Below are 18,606 nucleotides of genomic sequence, written 5' to 3'. Positions count from 1 at the left end.
CGATTCATCAGCAGCATTACATCATCCCAACAAAGTGTCACGTTAACAATTCGATTGGTGCAAGAAAAATACCATTTTTATCTCTACAGTGTGTTTTCTGTGTATGTTGCAGGTAAAGCCCCTCACTTCCTGCGTCTGCAGAATGTGGAGGTGAACGTGGGTCAGAATGCTACGTTTCAGTGTACTGCTGGAGGGAAATGGTCTCAGCATGATAAACTCTGGCTACAGGTCAGTACACTCTTATCGGTAAATGTGCATGAATGATATCAGGAGGTGTACATGCAGAAGTTGTGTAAAGAAAGGTCTGACTGCCGTAAGTGGTCAAATATTCTAAAACTGATAACGTATAAGCAATTCTGTCTTTCAGTGGCAGATTGTGTGTTTTGTGAAAGATATGTTAAACCTAATGCTGCTCCGAGGTATATCCTAGTGTAGTCCAGTAAGTAGTACTTCTACAGGATAATCTAATATAATCCTAAATATGATCATTATTGTATATTTACACATATTTTTCTATAATTTTTTCTAAAGTTAAACACTGCAAAGTGTGTGTGCCAAAAGTCTATTTTTTTTCAATATCAGGATGCCTCAGTGTATATTATGGCTCTTATTCCATGGTCACTTACTTTTAGAAAAACGCTATGTTTTTAGTCAATTTTCTAAAGTTTGAATGTATTAAGTTTAATGTTGAGTAGCAGTGCTGTTATTCATGATAGCTTATTCTACTTTAGGCACTGATTTAGAAGAGTAATTAAACTAAATAACTTGACCTGAACTTTACGTGAGTTATACTTTTGTATGATTCTGATGGACTCTTGGCAGCCAATCAGAGTCCAGAATCCATTAATCTATTGAATATTGTGCAATATAGAATATGAATTCTAAAAGCCCAATGCAGAAAATACAATTATGAAATATTTATAACATTTTATAAAAAAAAGTACTCTGTGGCAAACATCCCCAGCCTTCCCTGCTCTATTTCAGGATTGATTAAAAGTCCTTGTTCTGCTACGCACCGATGACTCCATCTCTGCAGTGACAAGTGTGTGTGTGTGTATATTTGTTTTGTGTATCCGTGCCTCCCTACTCATTCTAGTTTAAATTCATGTGCACTGGCACGCTTGCATGTTTTCACTGCACATGAGTGTATACTACTGAGAACCCTGCTGTGTACAGTAATGACATTTACAATGGAGAGCAGTGACCTCCCGACTGGAGGTCTGTTGGGCAAAGCATGTTTCTCTAAATTGGCAGATAATACTACAGTGGTAAAAGGAGATTGGATCTGGAGATATGGGGATCGTATGCAAAGCAGAAAGTGGCAGCAGTACATTTTTCAGTTTAATGTCTGATCTGCTCAGTTTAAATTGCTTCTGTTTACTGCCTGGTCTTTGATATTAATATGGGGTCATTACTGTGTCCTTTGTTGATGTGTCTCTAGTAATCACTGTAAATTGAAAGAAAACTGACAACAGTTAACCACCTTTCACACTTCAAAGCATCTCTTCAGAAATCCTTTAAGTTAAAATTTCTTTTGATGTTAGGAGAAAGCAGCCATCTTGAGCCTTTTACAATGTGCTCTGACAGCCTGGTCAGCATCGGTCAGAACATGCCACAAGGCTTTTGTCAATATCTTCTCATCTTTCCCATCACGCAGCAATGGAACGGGAGGGACACGGCGTTGATGGTGACCAGGGTGGTGAACCACCGGCGTTTCTCGGCAACCGTCAGCGTTGGAGACACATCCCAGCGCAGCACCAGCCGCTACCGCTGCGTCATCCGATCAGACGGCGGGTCAGGCGTGTCCAACTATGCCGACCTCATCGTTAAAGGTACATTCTGCTGTTTATCCAGTTCCATATGAAGTACAAGTGGAAGGCAAACTGCCAGTCACTTAAAAGCAGAGTGTTTGAGGTGAATTTAAATGGGCGAAAGAAGAGCAGCGCTTGACAAATCCGATCAGTGTGAATGCTGTAAAATGGGACAACTTCTTTAATGTAGAGAAAGTGAGAAACAAGCCTGGGTTGTGTGGTTGTGTGTATATGTGTGTGTGTGTGTGTGTGTGTGTGTGTGTGTGTGTGTGTGTGTGTGTTTTGGCTGTTGCTCATTAGTGCTGTGAGAATGCTGAGGAAGGAATACTGAACAGACTTCAGAGTAGTGACTAGAACTCACAATGAGCCCTTTTTCACTCAGTTTATGTCGGTCTTTCACTTTATTTTATCCTGTGTTTCTTCCCTTTCTGTCAAGGTTTGAAATAGATAACAACACTTTGTTTATTTCTCTGAATATTAATATATACTACTCTAGTGGCTTAAGGTGTTCATTTTGTCTGAAAAGTGTCAGAGTTTGACATTTCCAAACATTTCTTCTTGATGAGTAGTTTGGCAGGAATACAGGTACCCCTCCCCCCCCGAGTCCACCCCCACAGGTAAAGGTGGGATGATGGAGTTCTATCTTTTTCCTCTTACACCCCCATATATGTGTAACGTGTTAGACAAGTTATCAATTCATCATGTAATGTAGTTATGAAAAAAAAGGCAGTGTAAGATATAACTATATAAGCACATAAATAAATAAACAGAGTAAGTGCTCGACAGTTTTAATGGTGCAGGAACGAGCAGAGAAAACATGATGTTGGTAAACACCAATACATTTTATTTTATCTCACTTGGAAACTACTTCATCTAAATTAAAATGTAAAATCAAAAGCAACGATTATATTAAACACAAATAGAAAAACTATTCTTTACTCCTTCTCTTCCCTGCCAGTCCTTTCCTTTCCCTTCTTCAATGTTTTCCTTTCACCCCTTCTCACCTCTTGTTTCCTGTGTCCCTCCTGTATTTATCTGTGCTGCTCAACAAATCCCCTCGCTGAGGACATTCAAATCCTCTAATGCGATCTACTCAGCTCTGCACTCGCACTCAATATGGGGCAGAAATATAAAGGAATCTCTGTGATTTACCATCCCACTCTTCATCCCATGGTTCATGTGAACAGCAGGAAATACAGTGCTGTCCTGCTGAGACGGATTTTGATGTACTGAGGAGGTTGGATAATGTTGTTGTAAGGCTTTTGATAGAATTATAGCATTGCAGCTATCTGTTGTTGTCAAACATAATTACATTCCTTTACCTCTCCCAGTCTACTTCTATTGCACTCTGTGTCTCCACCTTCAGCGTACGGACTTTACTTGTGAGATGATAAAGAAACGTTTCTTTTAAACTACTCCTGACATCGTTTTGTCGAATGCAAAATTGTGTCTCCCAAAGTGTATACTAGTTCACCAAGCCCGCTACAGGTCAACATAGTGTTTGCTAAAAGGTAAGCATGAGCTTCCGATCTCTCACATACACAGGTAGATACCACATTGGCTGTTCGTTGGAGTGATGCGACAACGCTGCTGCCATACTGCCACAGGGAAGCCACGCGAGGTCTATCCAAATTTAAGATCATCATTACTCACTGAACTGTCGACCAACTTTCAACCAGTGCTGGTTTTTAAACCCAAATACTTTATCTTGTGTTGATAGTAACACTGGCGGATATAATATAAATAATATAATATAAATGTGTAAAAAGATGAATGATGATGTATATATTATTCTCAGCATATTGCTGATATATAACTTTAATAAAAACATTTAGCTTATAGTTTCAGGAATGTAACTTTATTTTAGCGTCAACTGTTTTTGTTTTGTTTTTGCCATTTCTTTCATTTGAAAATCCAAAAGCGGCGCAAAAGTCTGGCATCTAAACAGGCCAGAGCACCGCCGCAAGATGACAGTGGCAGAGATGCATCTTGCAGGCCGGATGTGCCAACTACCGCACATCTGTCGCCAAACAGTGCATGCTAAAGGGTTTGAACTGATACATTATTGTATGCTAATGTACTAACACTATAAGTGTTATAACTGACTCACTATCACTTAACATATTTGATGCTACGTGTGTAATGTGTTAGCCTAGAGTACAACAATCGACCACAGCCACAGATGTTTTTCCTCTCTCTTATCTTTTAAAACATAAGCTAACCAGCAGAAATACCTCTCCCTAACGTTGTATTCTCTTTTAAAGTATCCTTGACCAGTGTGCTCAGTCACTGTAAAGCTGAGTTTATGCTCGGTTGGTTGCTTGGTTCACTGGGGTTGTCTTTTGACAACATTCTTTGTTGCACCTCCACACAAATGTATACCCTGAGGTAAAAAGAAGTGGTTTGTATATAACATGACCACTTACACTTTTTATCATTATTGGCTGGAATTAGTGTTCTTTCTAATGATAAAATGCTTTCAATGAAGTTTAAATTAGATTCCTGGGATGCATCTGGACAAACACATATATCTACCTTAACATATTTAATGTGAATTATGTCTATTTCTTTTAAACCTGAGAATATCTTCATGTGATGCCAGGGGGGCTGAACTGTGTTTGTTTTTTAATGGAATTTAAATTGCATCACTGAAATACATTTAAATGTAGCAACACATTGGCCTAAATTATGTTCTCAATGCATATTTAGTATGAATTATGCTGTTAACCTTATTTGGTGTGAAGGATGTTTAATCTGGGGGGAGGCTGGAGTGTGTATGTGTGTGTTTGTGTGTATGTGTGAGCGTGTGCTGTTTTGATTAGATGATAGTCCAGGGACTGAAACTGTCATTACCATCTGTTAGCAGAACACACAGAATCTTCTCCTGACGTCCAAATGTGTGTGTGTTGCTTACCCTGCTGAATGTGTCTCTTGGCATGTATGAGTTGGTCCTGTGTGTGTGTGTGTGTGTGTGTGTGTGTGTGTGTGTGTGTGTGTGCTGCATGCGTGCGTGTGAAGCTCAGGTGCTGTCAGCCATGCATTGTGCCAGGGGAATAGCCCATGCCAACACAGCGAACAAGAGAGATATTCAATATTACACACACACATCAGTGAGCACACCTCCCTGAAGCGCTCTGTGCATGCAGTGTGTGTTGCTAAATTTGTGTGTGTGTGTGTGTGTGTGAGTTATTGTCCTTGATATGTGCATTTGTGTATTTTTTGAGATTTTTCATTCACTCCATTCACATGTGCTGGGATCATCTGTGTGCAGCTTAATTTGTCTCTGGGTGTGTATCTGCATGCCTTTTCATTTGTGTGTTCATGTCGGGTTATTGTGTGTCCAAATTAATTTGTGTGTGTACGTGTGTATTTGTGTGCTCCCCGAGTTGCTAAGTGAAATCAGGGTTAATTAGTGTATTGTTCAGCCAGGTGTGACCAGGAGAATCTGGCGAGAGACACTTCTCATGTTACAGTGGCCTCTCTGTGCACTGTGTATGGCTGTTTGTGTGTGTGTGTGTGTGTGTGTGTGTGTCCCACGTGCTCATACATGTGTGCTCAACTGTGACATCACACTGCTGGCTGGCCGAACAGATGATGTCTTCCTTGCTGACAACTGAAAAAAGACAGCTGAAATCAAACATTTGCAATCAACCTTGCAACCTTCTGGTAGGGTTTTATTTGAAGGTGGATTTGGACAAACGACTAAAATTCTGATTTAAAACTACAGCTAAAGAGATAGATAGATACTTTATTGATCCTAAAGGACATGTAGACATCCAGTAGCTTATACGGCACACATAAAACACCAATACATACGAGAATGTAAAAATGAAAACAAGAATACTGCATAGGAATAAAACCACAGCAGTGAAATGATAGTATAGCCACCAGAACTACTACAGAGGGCTGCCACTATAATACAGTATCATCAATACCTCAATAGAAGAATATTCATTCAGAAGTAAAAGGACTGATGTGTTTACTCCAAGCCATATGTGTAGCCTCCTTTAACGGATTCTGTTTGGTTTGATTTTATTTGTAGAACAAAAAGGGACAATCTCAGTGAAAATTGGTGCAATCTATGTGTTGCTTTCAGCTCAGTTGGAATTGTATGCATTGCTGTCTGCTGCAGTGTCTGACTGAGGACATCTAAAGTTGGAAATGTTCAGATTTAAAATACAGTGGCTTTAAGGAAGGAAGGAAGGATGGAAGTATTAAAAGTAAAATGTCCTAATGAAATCTAAAAACGTACCATTATTTTTGTAAGTTGTATTTTGTTTACATTGTATACTATTGGCTATTGCAAACTATGATATTACATCAAAATCTCACCAATAAAAATACATTTTATTTGTATGTTTCATTAAAACAATAAACTTAAACAACCATTTTGAAGCAAATTAGAAATACCATAGCTTAGATATTTCTTAACTTGAAATATTTCTATAGAAAAATAGTTCTTAGTCCTCGATAATCAACCTTGAAGAGAAAAAATTACTTAATATATAAAAGCGTATGAAATAGTGGCTTTCACAGAAAACTGACAATTAAATGCTGTAATGAAAACTGCAAGTTTACCACAAATATTACGCTGCATAGATTATCACAATTATCTTGATGTTCTTAATAATTTCTTTGCCTACTGCAGAAAACCCGCAGTCGAATCAAGACAATTTGCACTTTCACTGACGCCTTCATCTCAAAGCTCAGAAAGTAAAAAGGCAGAAGCTATATTAAATACAATGCCCGGCTTCACACCTCCACTCTCATCTTTCCCTCATTCACTATCCTGTCCTTCTCATCTCCCCACTTCCTCATTCTCCCCATATTCACACCTCCACCTCGCTTCACACCTCCCTTAAAGTTAATACTGTATATGTTAAAGAAAACACGCAACAGCAGCGATTTCTTGTGAGCACAACCCCCCCCCTTGCTTTTAAATGGACATATCTTTGCATTAATGGAGCCAACAGATATTCTCCCTGTCACGAGAAAAATATCCCGTTGACTGGAATAAATGGGAGAGAAAGAATAATTTGCAAGTATAAATGGAGATAGGATGGAAAAAAACACAGAAAAAAAGAGCAGTGTAAAAGTTTCTCCTAAGAGAAGTTGAGAAGAAAGGATTTTTTTTGTTTGAAATTATCCACTGACATTTGTAAAAAGACATATACACATGCATGCTCGTACACACACGTAAACACACAGTGTCCAGTTTGATCGGACAATAAAGGATGTCTTTGAAGAACATGTCAGTGAAAATGACAGTCTGCTGAAAGCTCTCTCTCACACACACACACACACACACACACACACACACACACAGATGTTTTTCTCTGCTCCTGTGCGTTTCTCATTTGTATGGCTCTTGTCGAACAGATGCAGTCAAAGCCCCAGGGCAACAAGGTCTCAACCATACCCCCAGCTGTGCTTGTTGTGTGTGTGTGGGTGGGTGTGTGTGTGTGTGTGTGTGTGTGTGTTTGTGTGTGTGTGTGTGTATGTGTGTGTGTGGGTGGGTCTGTGTGTGTGTGTGTGTGTGTGTGTGTGTGTGTGTGTGTGTGTGTGTGTGTGTGTGTGTGTGTCTGAGAGTATGAACGTGGGATGTATTTGGGCAGTGTCTCTGCATTCATGTGTGTTGTGTTGTGTTGTGTATGGGCATTTGGGCAACAGTGTGTGTGTTCTGTCTGTCAGAGATAAGACTCAGTGGGGCGTAGCAGAGATCCAGGAGAGCCACTGTCAGCCAGTGCCCTGTGGACACCATGCAGAGAGGTGTGTGTGTGTGTGTGTGTGTGTGTGTGTGTGTGTGTGTGTGTGTGTGTGTGTTACCCAGGAATACTGCTACATCTTTCTAAGTCTCTCTTGGTGGTCATAAAGCTGATTGTAGTCCAAGAATTAGACCCAGCAGTGCCACCGCAGTGTGTAAGTGTCTGTGAGTGTGTGTGTGTGTGTGTGTGTGTGTGTGTGTGTCTGCCTATGTGTGTGTGTCCGCAGAGCTTTCTGTTGCCCAGAGCTCATTCCCGGCATCTTCTATGTGTCTGTTTCCTGATAAGGAAATCAATAGGAGAGTGGACAGCTCAGCCCTATGTGTCAGATCTGTGGAAGTCCACTGACGCTCTGAACTCCCACAGGGTGTGAACACAAACACAACCTCCAATTTATAAAAATAACTGCTTGAAAAGTATGTTTGACTTCCAAGTGAGGAGTTTTATGCCAAAGTGAGATGTCAAACATTGGAAAAGGCACAAATAAGAGATGTCAAACATTCATAGAAAAGTCCCAGTTACCTTTACTGAGAAGACTGCAGTTGTAGCATAATATTTAAATAAATGAAACAACCTTTTTAAAGGCTCAGGTTATCTTAAAGTACGATGAATTCTCAATAAAAGCTGGTATTTCATTCAGTTATGTCCTGCAGGACTAATGAAAGAGTACAAGGAATGGCAAAATATAGCCAACTGCAAAGAGAAAACAAAAGAAAGTATGACATAACTGTGTTACTGCACTGATAAAACTACTGCTGTGGAAATGCACAGTATTCTCGACTTGTACATAAAAGGTTTAAACATTAATAAAGTGTTGATTTAACAACACCAACATCTATGGAAGCCCTAAAGGGCCATACAGTCATATATTTTATTTCCTCTGTTTTCCCGTGATAACAAATGAATTTAATTTGTTTTCCCAAGATAACATATAATTAATTGAGATCTGAGATAATGACTGTGATTGATAACTGCGGTCAAGCAGCCGGACTCGTCGTGGTCAAATAGCCGCACTTAAATTTCGAGTGTACAAATATTCTCAGCATATGGTAATGCGGAGAAAAGTATTACTTCCGGTTTCAAAATAAAGGTATTAAGAACAGTAAGCTATAATTGAACCTACATTTAAAAAAAATATGTTATATTAAAGTGTTTCATGCGCCCATGATGAATAAAACATACTTAATATCAACATTTTACGCACAATTGAGAAATTCAACAAAAAGTTCCATATTTGTATAAGTGACATATTATATATTTGAGCTACTTAAAACACTTCAATATTCCAGATGGTATATTTGACTCTGCACATCTAAATACAAGCATACTAATATCAAGCATTTACTGCAAATGTGGAGAAATTATTAATATTTGTATCTCCAAGTGGCATATTTTCACATATTTGAGGTACAGTAAAAGCAGGTACAAATATGGAATTTTATTGTTGAATTTCACCAAATTGGTGCAGTAAAAATGCTTGATATTAAGTATACTTGTAGTCTTATATGTGTAGAAGTCAAATATACCACATAGCCAGGAAGTATTGACAAAGTGTTTTGTAGCAAATATGGTAAAATATTGAATCTGGAGGTATAAATATGGGACTTTTATTGTTGAATTTCTCCAAATTGGTACAGTAAAAATGCTTGATATTAAGTATACTTGTAGTCTTATATGTGTAGAAGTCAAATATACCATCCATAGCCAGGAATTATTGAGCAATATGTTTTTACAGTACCACGAATATGAGAAAAGATGCCACTTGGAGGTACAAATATGGAACTTTTGTTTTGGCATTTCTCCACATTGGTGCAGTAAAAATGCTTGATATTAAGTATGTTTTTTATTCATCACGGGCGCATGAAACACTTCAGTGTAACATATTTTATTTTAAATGTGGGTTTAATTGATAGCTTACTGTTCTTAATACCTTTATTTTGAAAACCGGAAGTGAATATGCTGTTTCTCCGCAATTACCATAATGCTGAGAATACTTGTACACTCGAAATTTAAGTGCGGCTGATTTGACCATGGAGATCGGAGTAACGGCTGGCTTGACCGCAGTTATCATATCACAGTCATTATCTCGAGATCTCGAATTAATTATATCGTTATCTCGGGAAAACAAAGTTTCGTTATCTCGAGATCTCGAGAAAATAAAAACATCAAATTAAAGTGGAAATAGATGAGAAAACTGAAGGCTTTTTACTGAAATACAATAAAATACACTTATAAAAGCAGGGAAAGCTTTGGAATAAAGCATCACGTCTAATATAACCCTCTATTAAACAAAAGGCCTGGTTCCCTCATCATTTTAGATGTCTGGGAAAACTAATTCTCAGGCACACAGGACGTAATATTTCTGATTCTTCTTAAAAAGAAACATAACAACATAACTGAACAGGCAGCAAGAGATGTGATTTCCATCCACAAAGAGTCCATGTCAGTTAGTTATAGACACACTGTACTATACTTGCAGCAATGAAGAAAAATATTGATGAACTACAATTATGAAATATACATAAGATAAGGAAAAGATTTTCTCCCTGAGGAGAAAGAAAACTTGAAAGAACCAACATGCATTTTATGTGAAAAGTTGTGCAAGTTTGTTTATCTGCCTGCATCAGGGCGTGTGTGTGTGTGTGTGTGTGTGTGTGTATGAAGGGAAATGTACACCCATACAGTGTGCACTCCACCTGCCTCTTTAACCAGGTCCTTAGGGCTTGCCTTAGGGGGTGATGTGTGTCTACGTGTATGTGTGTGTTGTGCTGTGTATACGCTGGGTGGTTTGTCATGTCGTTGATATTCCATGTCCATTGCTCTTTCATGTGCGCTGTCCTGTGTGCGCGCATGTGCATCTGTGTGTGTGTGTGTGTGTGTGTGTGTGTCTCAGAGAAAGTGGACACTTCACACAGAATCTCTGAAGAGAAATATAAGTAATGCATGAACAGATAGGTGAGTCGAGGAGGAGGACTAGAGGTGAGAAAAAGAAAAGGTAGAGAAGAAGTAGAGGGAGGGTCGGCAGAGAGGAGAGGATGCGGCGAGGAGGTGAAAAGTTGAAAATACTGGCGTCATAGTAGGAAAAATAAAGAGATATTGACAAAAATATGAATAAAACAGAATGGAAGAAGAAGAAAGAGAAGGGAAAGAAAGGGAAGATGAATGTAAATGATGAAAGATAAGATGATTATGTCAGTGGCGTAGAACCGTGCTTATGACACCGGTAAAAAACAGAGAAGAACCAAACCAGAGAAGAAGAGAAGCCAAAGCTGACAGGTTCAATCCCATCAGCTGTTTCTGTCACTGCACCACCATCTTGAAGAACTGTGTCACTGTATGTTCTCGTGGATAAGAGCGGCTAAATCCCAAAATTGTAAAACAGAAACGAGGAGGAGAGACGCGTCCACTACCAGTGTCCTGCTGTTTCGCTCCAGTGAAGCCGACAGATTTGAGACTAATTCTCATTTCATTAAAAACTGTTGGAGAATATTTTTGTGACACTAAGAAGATCAACATCTCTTTTAGGCTCTTTCTTGCTGTCGGTCCTCCATTTCCCTCAACTTCTCCCACCTCTCTCTGTCTGTGTTTAGAGTTTAGTCTCTATCTGGGACTTTTATCCTCAGCAGCTTAAGCGAGCAGGTAGAAGTTACTGTCGTGTTCATGGACACTTTGACAGAACTGAAGTGGTTATGTGACACAATCTCGCACATTTCGGGAAATAGGCTTAAAATCACAGGCTGTGATGGACACCGGTGCTTTATGACCCTCATCTCCTTAATATTGTTGACAGAATTAATAAGTAAGTTTCTGCTCTTGGTGTCATTTTCGATCAAAACCTCAGCTTAGTTAAACATGTTAAATTAATGGTTCAATCCTGTTTTCATCATCGAGGAAACATTTCAAGGATCAGACCATTTCTTTCTGCCAGAAATCTGAAAACTGTTTGTTATGCATATTCATGCAACTAGTCAGTTTGATAACTGTAATTCCTCGCTCTCTGGCATCAGTAAAAAACAAATCCCTCTTCCGTCTCCAGCTCATCCAAAACTCTACTGCCAGGATATTTGACACAAACTAAGAAATAGGATCACATCACACCGATCCTGGCTTCCTTACACTGGCTACATGGTGCTTTTAGAATTCATTTCAAGATATTGTTGACTCCTTAAAAAGCCCTGAAAGGCCTAGCCCACAGGTTTCTAGCTAATCTTTTAGTGCCTGACGTCCCTTCTGGCTCTCTAATATCCTCAGATGTGTCGCTCCTGGTTGTCTAAAGGTCCAGATTTAAACTCAAAGAAATCACTTTTAAATAAACCCCTTTTTTAAATGTCTTTTTTGTTCATTTCATATGTGTTTTATGACATTTAAGTTAATTTTACTGTCTTATTTTTATTCTTTATTTTTTTTACTGTGTTTTGGAAGATGCTATATAAACAAAGCCAGATAGCCAGATACTGACATAACAAGTTCTACATTAGATGCTTTGTAGACTGAATTCAAAAGACAGCAGCAAAGAAGAGCATGAACTTGAACTTACAGGACATGAGTGTGCTTGGTCAGACTTTTATTCATACCACAAAGAAGAGAAGAGATCCCCCTTTGAATAAAAAGTCTGCTTTTGGGGGTTTAGGTCTGCACCAAACTAGCAGAGTCCACAGTTTTCAAACTGGAAGAATGAAAGGAATTACACCAGGCTTCCTTTAAGCACAACCAGCCAAGCCAATTGTACTTACTTGTTTTAGGCCAGGCATCTGATTTGTCATATAGGACGACAGGTGTAACTAATAACATTAATGGTAGCTCATCCTTCCAGTGAGGATGCATGAATTACATCAGGCCCCTGGAGCAACTAAACTGAATGCAGCCATTATTATTGCTATTAGCTACACATTTTTTTTTTCAACTATGACATGTCAATTTCCACCACAGAAACTATTTTTTACATGTGGTGGGTGTGGATGTCGCAAGATTTTAACATAAATTATAATTTCAAAGATAATTTATAATAATGAATCCCACACATTGCCCCTGTCTATAACTGAGTAAGTATTAGCTTAACAATGATGACTGTGAGCAGTGCCACATTTTAAAAAATCAGAGCTTACCTGGACTGATTCAATGACAAAACGTGACTCCTGCTTTTGTTTGAGAAGGCAGAGACTCGTGGGAGTGAAACCATTGTGATTTTTCTGTCTAGAAGTGGACTCAGATGGCTTGGAGTGCACATTGGAGTGTGTGTGCATGAATATGTGTGTTTTCATGTCTGCTTTTTAATAATTGTGTGTGTGTGCATCTGTTATTCTGTTTTTGTTCTTAGGAGTGTGTGTGTGTGTGTGTGTGTGTGTGTGTGTGTGTGTGTGTGTGTGTAAAGAGGTAGCAGGTGTCTAGCACAGTGAGTTTGCTATGAAGAGTGGGGAATTAGATCTTACTCCCCATGATTCTTTGCGCTCCCTTGAGTGTGAAATACACTATGTGCCCCCCAACCCAAGCCCCATATTATTCTCATGTCTTTCCTTCTTTCTTTCTAAATCCTTCCCCATCTCCTGTCTGTCCTCTCTGATAGATAGAGGCTGTGTTGTTGTGCTTTGAATCTTTTGATTATTTGATTCTTTGTGACCAGGCAGTGGAGAAGAATGTTCCCACTGTGTGTGTGTGTGTGTGTGTGTGTGTGCGTGTGTGTGTGTGTGTGTGTGCGTGTGTGTGTTTGTACAAGTGCTGAATTCATTATACCAAGTAATGGGCCTGAGGGAGTATGGAGTGTGTTACTCACAGGTGTATGCACACACGCTCACACACACTCTCAGCATACTGAGGGCACTCAATCCCCAGGACTTGGAGAAATGTGTTTATATAAAAGGCAGTAGCAGTTCTGAGCTGGTAAATAACACTGAGAGATTGCACAGGAAAAAAAGAAAGAAAGGAAAAAGAAGAGTAATACATTTTTTTGTTAGATTAGGTTGTGTGAAGGACGGGAGTGCAGGTCAGAGCTGACTCCACACATGGGAAGAGGGTTCTGACTCTTAATTAGCTGCTGATGTGACACACCTGACGAGAGAGTTTGAGAGAGACGAGCAGGAGCAGTTAGAATATGCACCACATCAAAACAGTCCTAAAAGGGTTAAATGTTCTTTCATTGGACTTTCTAAAGAGTTGGAACCTTTCCACCTCTGACCTTTCACACGTTAACAAAGCCAGGAGACAGGGATGTTGATGATGATGATGATGATGGGAGGGCGAGTCAGCAGGTCCCTTGTATAGTGGGTCGACGAGTGAGTCAGCCTTTTTCTCCTCAGGTTGAGTGCATTCACGCGGGTGAGGCAGGAGCAACCTAATATTAAATTTGCAGCATGCAGGGCCAGGCTCTCAGGTCGCAGGCATGTTAGGTGGATTCATGCATGTGCAGAAATCTTTTCCACCAAAAGTGCCAAACAATGGTTGGATCAGTCCATTCTGAAGTGACTGTAGTTCAGCCCAATACGGTTTAGTTTTTATATGCTCAAAGCACCAAAACAGCAACATTTGAAACTGAACTGTTGTATTTTCTAATGTAATGATGTCTGCTTTATTTCCACCTGACCAGAGCCATTCTGGATATTTATCTGTAGTCAGCAAAGGTTTCCTGACTGCTGTTTTTTTTTTGAGAATATGGTTTAAAATGACTACGCAAAATGATTTTGTATCCTTGCAGTGTTTTTCCCTAAAATTAGAGGTTAGAAGTGACACCAACTCTGACAAAATATGACTATAATTTACATAATTACAGTTTTTCCAAAAAGAAGTCATTAATGCAAACCATTGGTTGACAAAATGACAACACTTTACACACTGGGTGATTTGTATTCTAGAAATATTGGATGATGAACTTGATTTCTCTTTTTCATTTCTGCCAAACAGATGTACAGTGATTTGCAATAAAACGTATCCAATATAAATATGTTCCACTCAAACACACAGCATGTGGTGGTTATTATTAACACTTGATGAGCTGGATTGATCATATCGGAGCTGGATCGTGTGTGTCTGTGTGTATGTGTGTGTGTGCGCGCTCTTATCTGTTCGTTATGAGATGAACTGCTGAGTTCAAGGAGCTGCGAAATAGACCTGGAATGTATTACTGATAAGACAGTAACATACAGAAAGATTAAGAGAAGAGGGAAGAATTAACAAATATGTAGAGAGAGAAGAGAAAAAAATGAGGCTGTTTTCCAACTTTAGATGTTTTGAACAATAAAATTCTAATGAACTGGTCAGTAGTGGAATAAATTGGTTTCATAATTAACAGACACAAAAACAACCATGAGGAAAATTAAACTAGTCCTCCCAAAATAGATACTTTCAAACTGCATAAGAGAGGCATTCTAGACTTTGTCTGACTTTGGTTAAAGGATAATTCCATACATTTAATTGCAGAAAGAAAAAGGGAGTCACACACATTTTAATTAAACCAGTGGCCAAAACTATGGAAAACAGAAGAGTTGTAAGGAACTAGTATTTTCCTTTGAGTTAGAGAAACAGAAACAAACCAGAAAATGTGTGAATGAGCTTTCTAGTTCGCATAAACATGGAGGGAGATGTGACAGTACACGGACAAGAGGAAAACAAAAAAAAAAACTCTCTCTTATCATCCTGACCATCATTACTCTCCCTCCCCACAGCTGAAATGGGAGAAAACTGATTTTGGTGAAGCGATTGTCATTTTCGGTGCAAGTGATTTTTCCATCTTTTCCGCCACCTGGTGTTATCTTTTCTCTCCTCTCTGGTGGGCTGAGTCCTCTCTCTCTCTCTCTCTCTCTCTCTCTCTCTCTCTCTCTCTCTCTCTCTCTCTCTCACACACACACACACACACACACACACACACACGCACAGTTTTCACTTTCTCTATCTCTGAATCTTTCTCTCTGAGAACCCGGCGGAGCTTAGAAAGATTTGATAGCACTTTTGGATTTGCCACAAACACAAAAAACAGAAATACACACTCACACTATAAGGCATGTTATAAACCACCAGCAGAGAAGAAATGATAAAAAAAAACTAATATTACCAACAACTATTACTCTTCCCTCTTCCCACCTTTTTTTCTTCATTTATTTATTTTTTTACCTCCTCTTTTTCTGAAAGACAGAAAGAAGCCGACAGTGAAATGAAGTGAGAACAATTTAGATTTGAAGGACCTCATAACCATAGCCACACTGACTCTTTGCTCTCTCTTCCCCTTTTACGTTTGTTCTATCTTGATTGCCCACCTCACTAACTTCCTCTGTTTTCTAACATAATTTCAACTACTCTCTCTCTCCCTTGCCTTTCCACTACACACCGTCCTTTAGTGTTTCACTCTTTTGTTATCTTTGATCATTTTGGAAAGGATTCCTGTAATTGGTTTCAGAGACAGAGAACAGTTGGTGTCACAGTAGAGACAGCTCAGTCAGAGGGTTGAGTGCCATGGTGGCCTAGGGCTTAAAGGTCCTGTGTGTAACATTAAGGAGTATCTATTGGCAGGAATTGAGAATAATATACACCAATCATCCATAAAATCCAAAACCATGGTTTTCATGTTGAGAGGGTCAGAAAATGTAAATATCAGAGGGCTGTACTATGAAATTAGGTAACTGGCTTATCCAGGTATCTTCAGGAACCACCTCTCCTCCACTCACAATCTAGTGGAGCAAAAAACAAAAAGACGTTGGTGTACAAAATGTAAGAGGCTCACTGTGGAGGGCAAGGGTGTAAAGAGACCGTCAAAATCCTCTAGTGCCTGATTTCAGGCACAGAGAAGTTTTAAATTAATACACTATTACTAACTTCTGGGAACATATACGGAGCACAAGCCATTATTAAAAAACTCATCCTGCTCTACCGAACAAACCCCTTTCATGCAAATATGCACAACCTCAGTTGACACACACTAAACTAAATAATCACCATCATAGTACAGTTTAACACCAGTGTAGGCAATCCGAGTTTGTCAATCCGGACTTTCCTTGATAACCCCAAGTTAAATCTGACCCCCAAATTCCACCAGATGTGGCCACGACACGTTCAGGCTCTGCCACGGTTGCTGGAGCTGAATGTGCCCAATCAAGGCACTGCTATAAATTCCATCAGATGCATATTCTAGGTGTCGCAGAAGCAGCCCTCTGCTCTGATCAGTGTAGAATACGCGTCTGGTCTACTTTTGATGGAAGGCGCGACCACTCGCTTCAAGCAGCACTGAGCAGATCACACTGGCAGGAAGTTAGACGCAGAAACAGCATAAAGAATCTGGTTAGTTTACAAAATAAAATACAGTGTGCAGACTCCGGATCAAATTTCACACTAGATCAACGTTGTGGCACCCGGCCAGAAGTCAGCCTTTTTAAAGACAAAATACACAAGTAAACAACATATGGCAGGCAACACGCTCTGAAGACGATCCGCTTCTGAAACACTCTCGGTGGGATTTGAAGACGCGTGGATCACGGAGCCGTACCACGACACAGTTGCAATGTTAAGAAACCCTGCCTCGTGGTATTTCGGAGGAGGCAGGGGGGAAGGTTCAACGAAAAATAAAAAAGAAAAAAAACTTGTGGGTGACATGTAGGGATGCTGCCTCCACCCTGAGGATAGGTTGTGTTTAATATACCGATCTACCATAGTCACCACTACATCATATACTGTATGATAATGTAATTTGGGCTTTTACCTGACTGGTATACATGATAGCCATCTTTGCGGCTCCTCAATGCTAGTTCATACCTGCTCCAATGATTAACTACACATGCTCAGCCAGCCTACCTTGTAATAATAAAGTCTGAATTAATTCAAATGCACATTATTTGTAGTGAGTAGGTTTTCCATTATTGTCCTGAAGGAATTGTCCTCTCTTGAGTGATCAGACAACAGCTCTAAAGTCACATTTGTCATTCATGAATGCTCTCTTTTTTAATATCTGCACTTTTTTTGCATTGATGATTATTTTTGAGAATTACGTTATTATCTGTTATTTTTATTACTAGTGACATTTCAAAATCTAACCCAAAATTCATTCAGCTGTTCGAAGTGAATGTCGCCTCTGTCTCTGTATTTTCATCACAACTGCCGGGGAGAAGCAGATGTGTTAGTGGCCACCAATTTTGCACTTGGCAAATCAAAAATTGGTCTGTTTTAAAGCAGTCCATTTTGAGAACAAGGCTGAGTCTACTTTCCATTTTTTCTTCTTCATCACACTGGCTTCTTACTCATCATCACTCAGATTGACCATTTTCCATAATTTAGCCAGATTTACTAACACAATCAAAATTGAACACAAGGTTAAACTTAAACACCTTGACACAGACACACACAGGCACACATACAAGTTTAACGAAACATAATACACAGATATTCACCGAAACAGAGACAAAAATGAATCAGACACTTTTTTTCTGTACATTAACACACAAACATACACTCAGACATACTACACACACACACACACACACACACACACACACACACACACACACACACACACTCAAAAGCACACAAGATAAGACTCTTAGCCTCTCATTTTTTCTCTTTTATCCTTTATATTTTTGACACACACACACTATGTTCCATCCTCAAACACCATGCTGGGATTGTAATACAGTGCAGTAAAAAAGTAGATCTATATACTGTTCCCTCAGGGTGTAGTAACACAGGTCGCTTTTGAGTGTGCGATGCGTCTTCCGACAACAAGGCCCCAGGATACGCAAGATAAAACCTTTATGGGGCCAGGACTGCTGCACACATATACACACACATACATATACACACACACACACACACACACACACACACACACACACACACACACACACACACACACACAGTCTTTATTGGCCCACAGTTACAGTGCTGTACTCCTGCTATATCCCATTTTAAAACTTCATGAGGCCTGCTTGGTTTTTTGTTTTTTTGTTTTTTTTGACTACAGTGCAAGTGTCTGCAGAGACAAAACGGTGTCCTGTGGGAGGACGACTCCTGCAGACATCTCCTCGCTTCTAGTTCATATTCATGTCTATGTTTTTGGATAT

General features: G+C 39.4%; 1 protein-coding gene across 6 annotated transcripts in view; it reads left to right on the top strand.

Annotated features, from left to right (window-relative positions):
* The window catches only part of ptprt (protein tyrosine phosphatase receptor type T), a 318,570-nt gene that overhangs the window by 87,274 nt on the left and 212,690 nt on the right, over positions 1-18,606 (top strand). For all 6 annotated transcript variants that reach the window (XM_051415102.1, XM_051415097.1, XM_051415096.1 and 3 more), the window contains exons 6-7: positions 113-228; positions 1,658-1,832. In XM_051415102.1, coding sequence (XP_051271062.1) covers positions 113-228; positions 1,658-1,832 — 291 coding nt within the window. The remainder of the gene's footprint in view (positions 1-112; positions 229-1,657; positions 1,833-18,606) is intronic.

Source organism: Dicentrarchus labrax, unplaced genomic scaffold (assembly GCF_905237075.1).
Source record: "Dicentrarchus labrax unplaced genomic scaffold, dlabrax2021, whole genome shotgun sequence".
NCBI lineage: Eukaryota > Metazoa > Chordata > Actinopteri > Moronidae > Dicentrarchus > Dicentrarchus labrax.
Note: the sequence above shows the minus strand (reverse complement) of the source record. Positions and strands in the feature narration are given on the sequence as shown.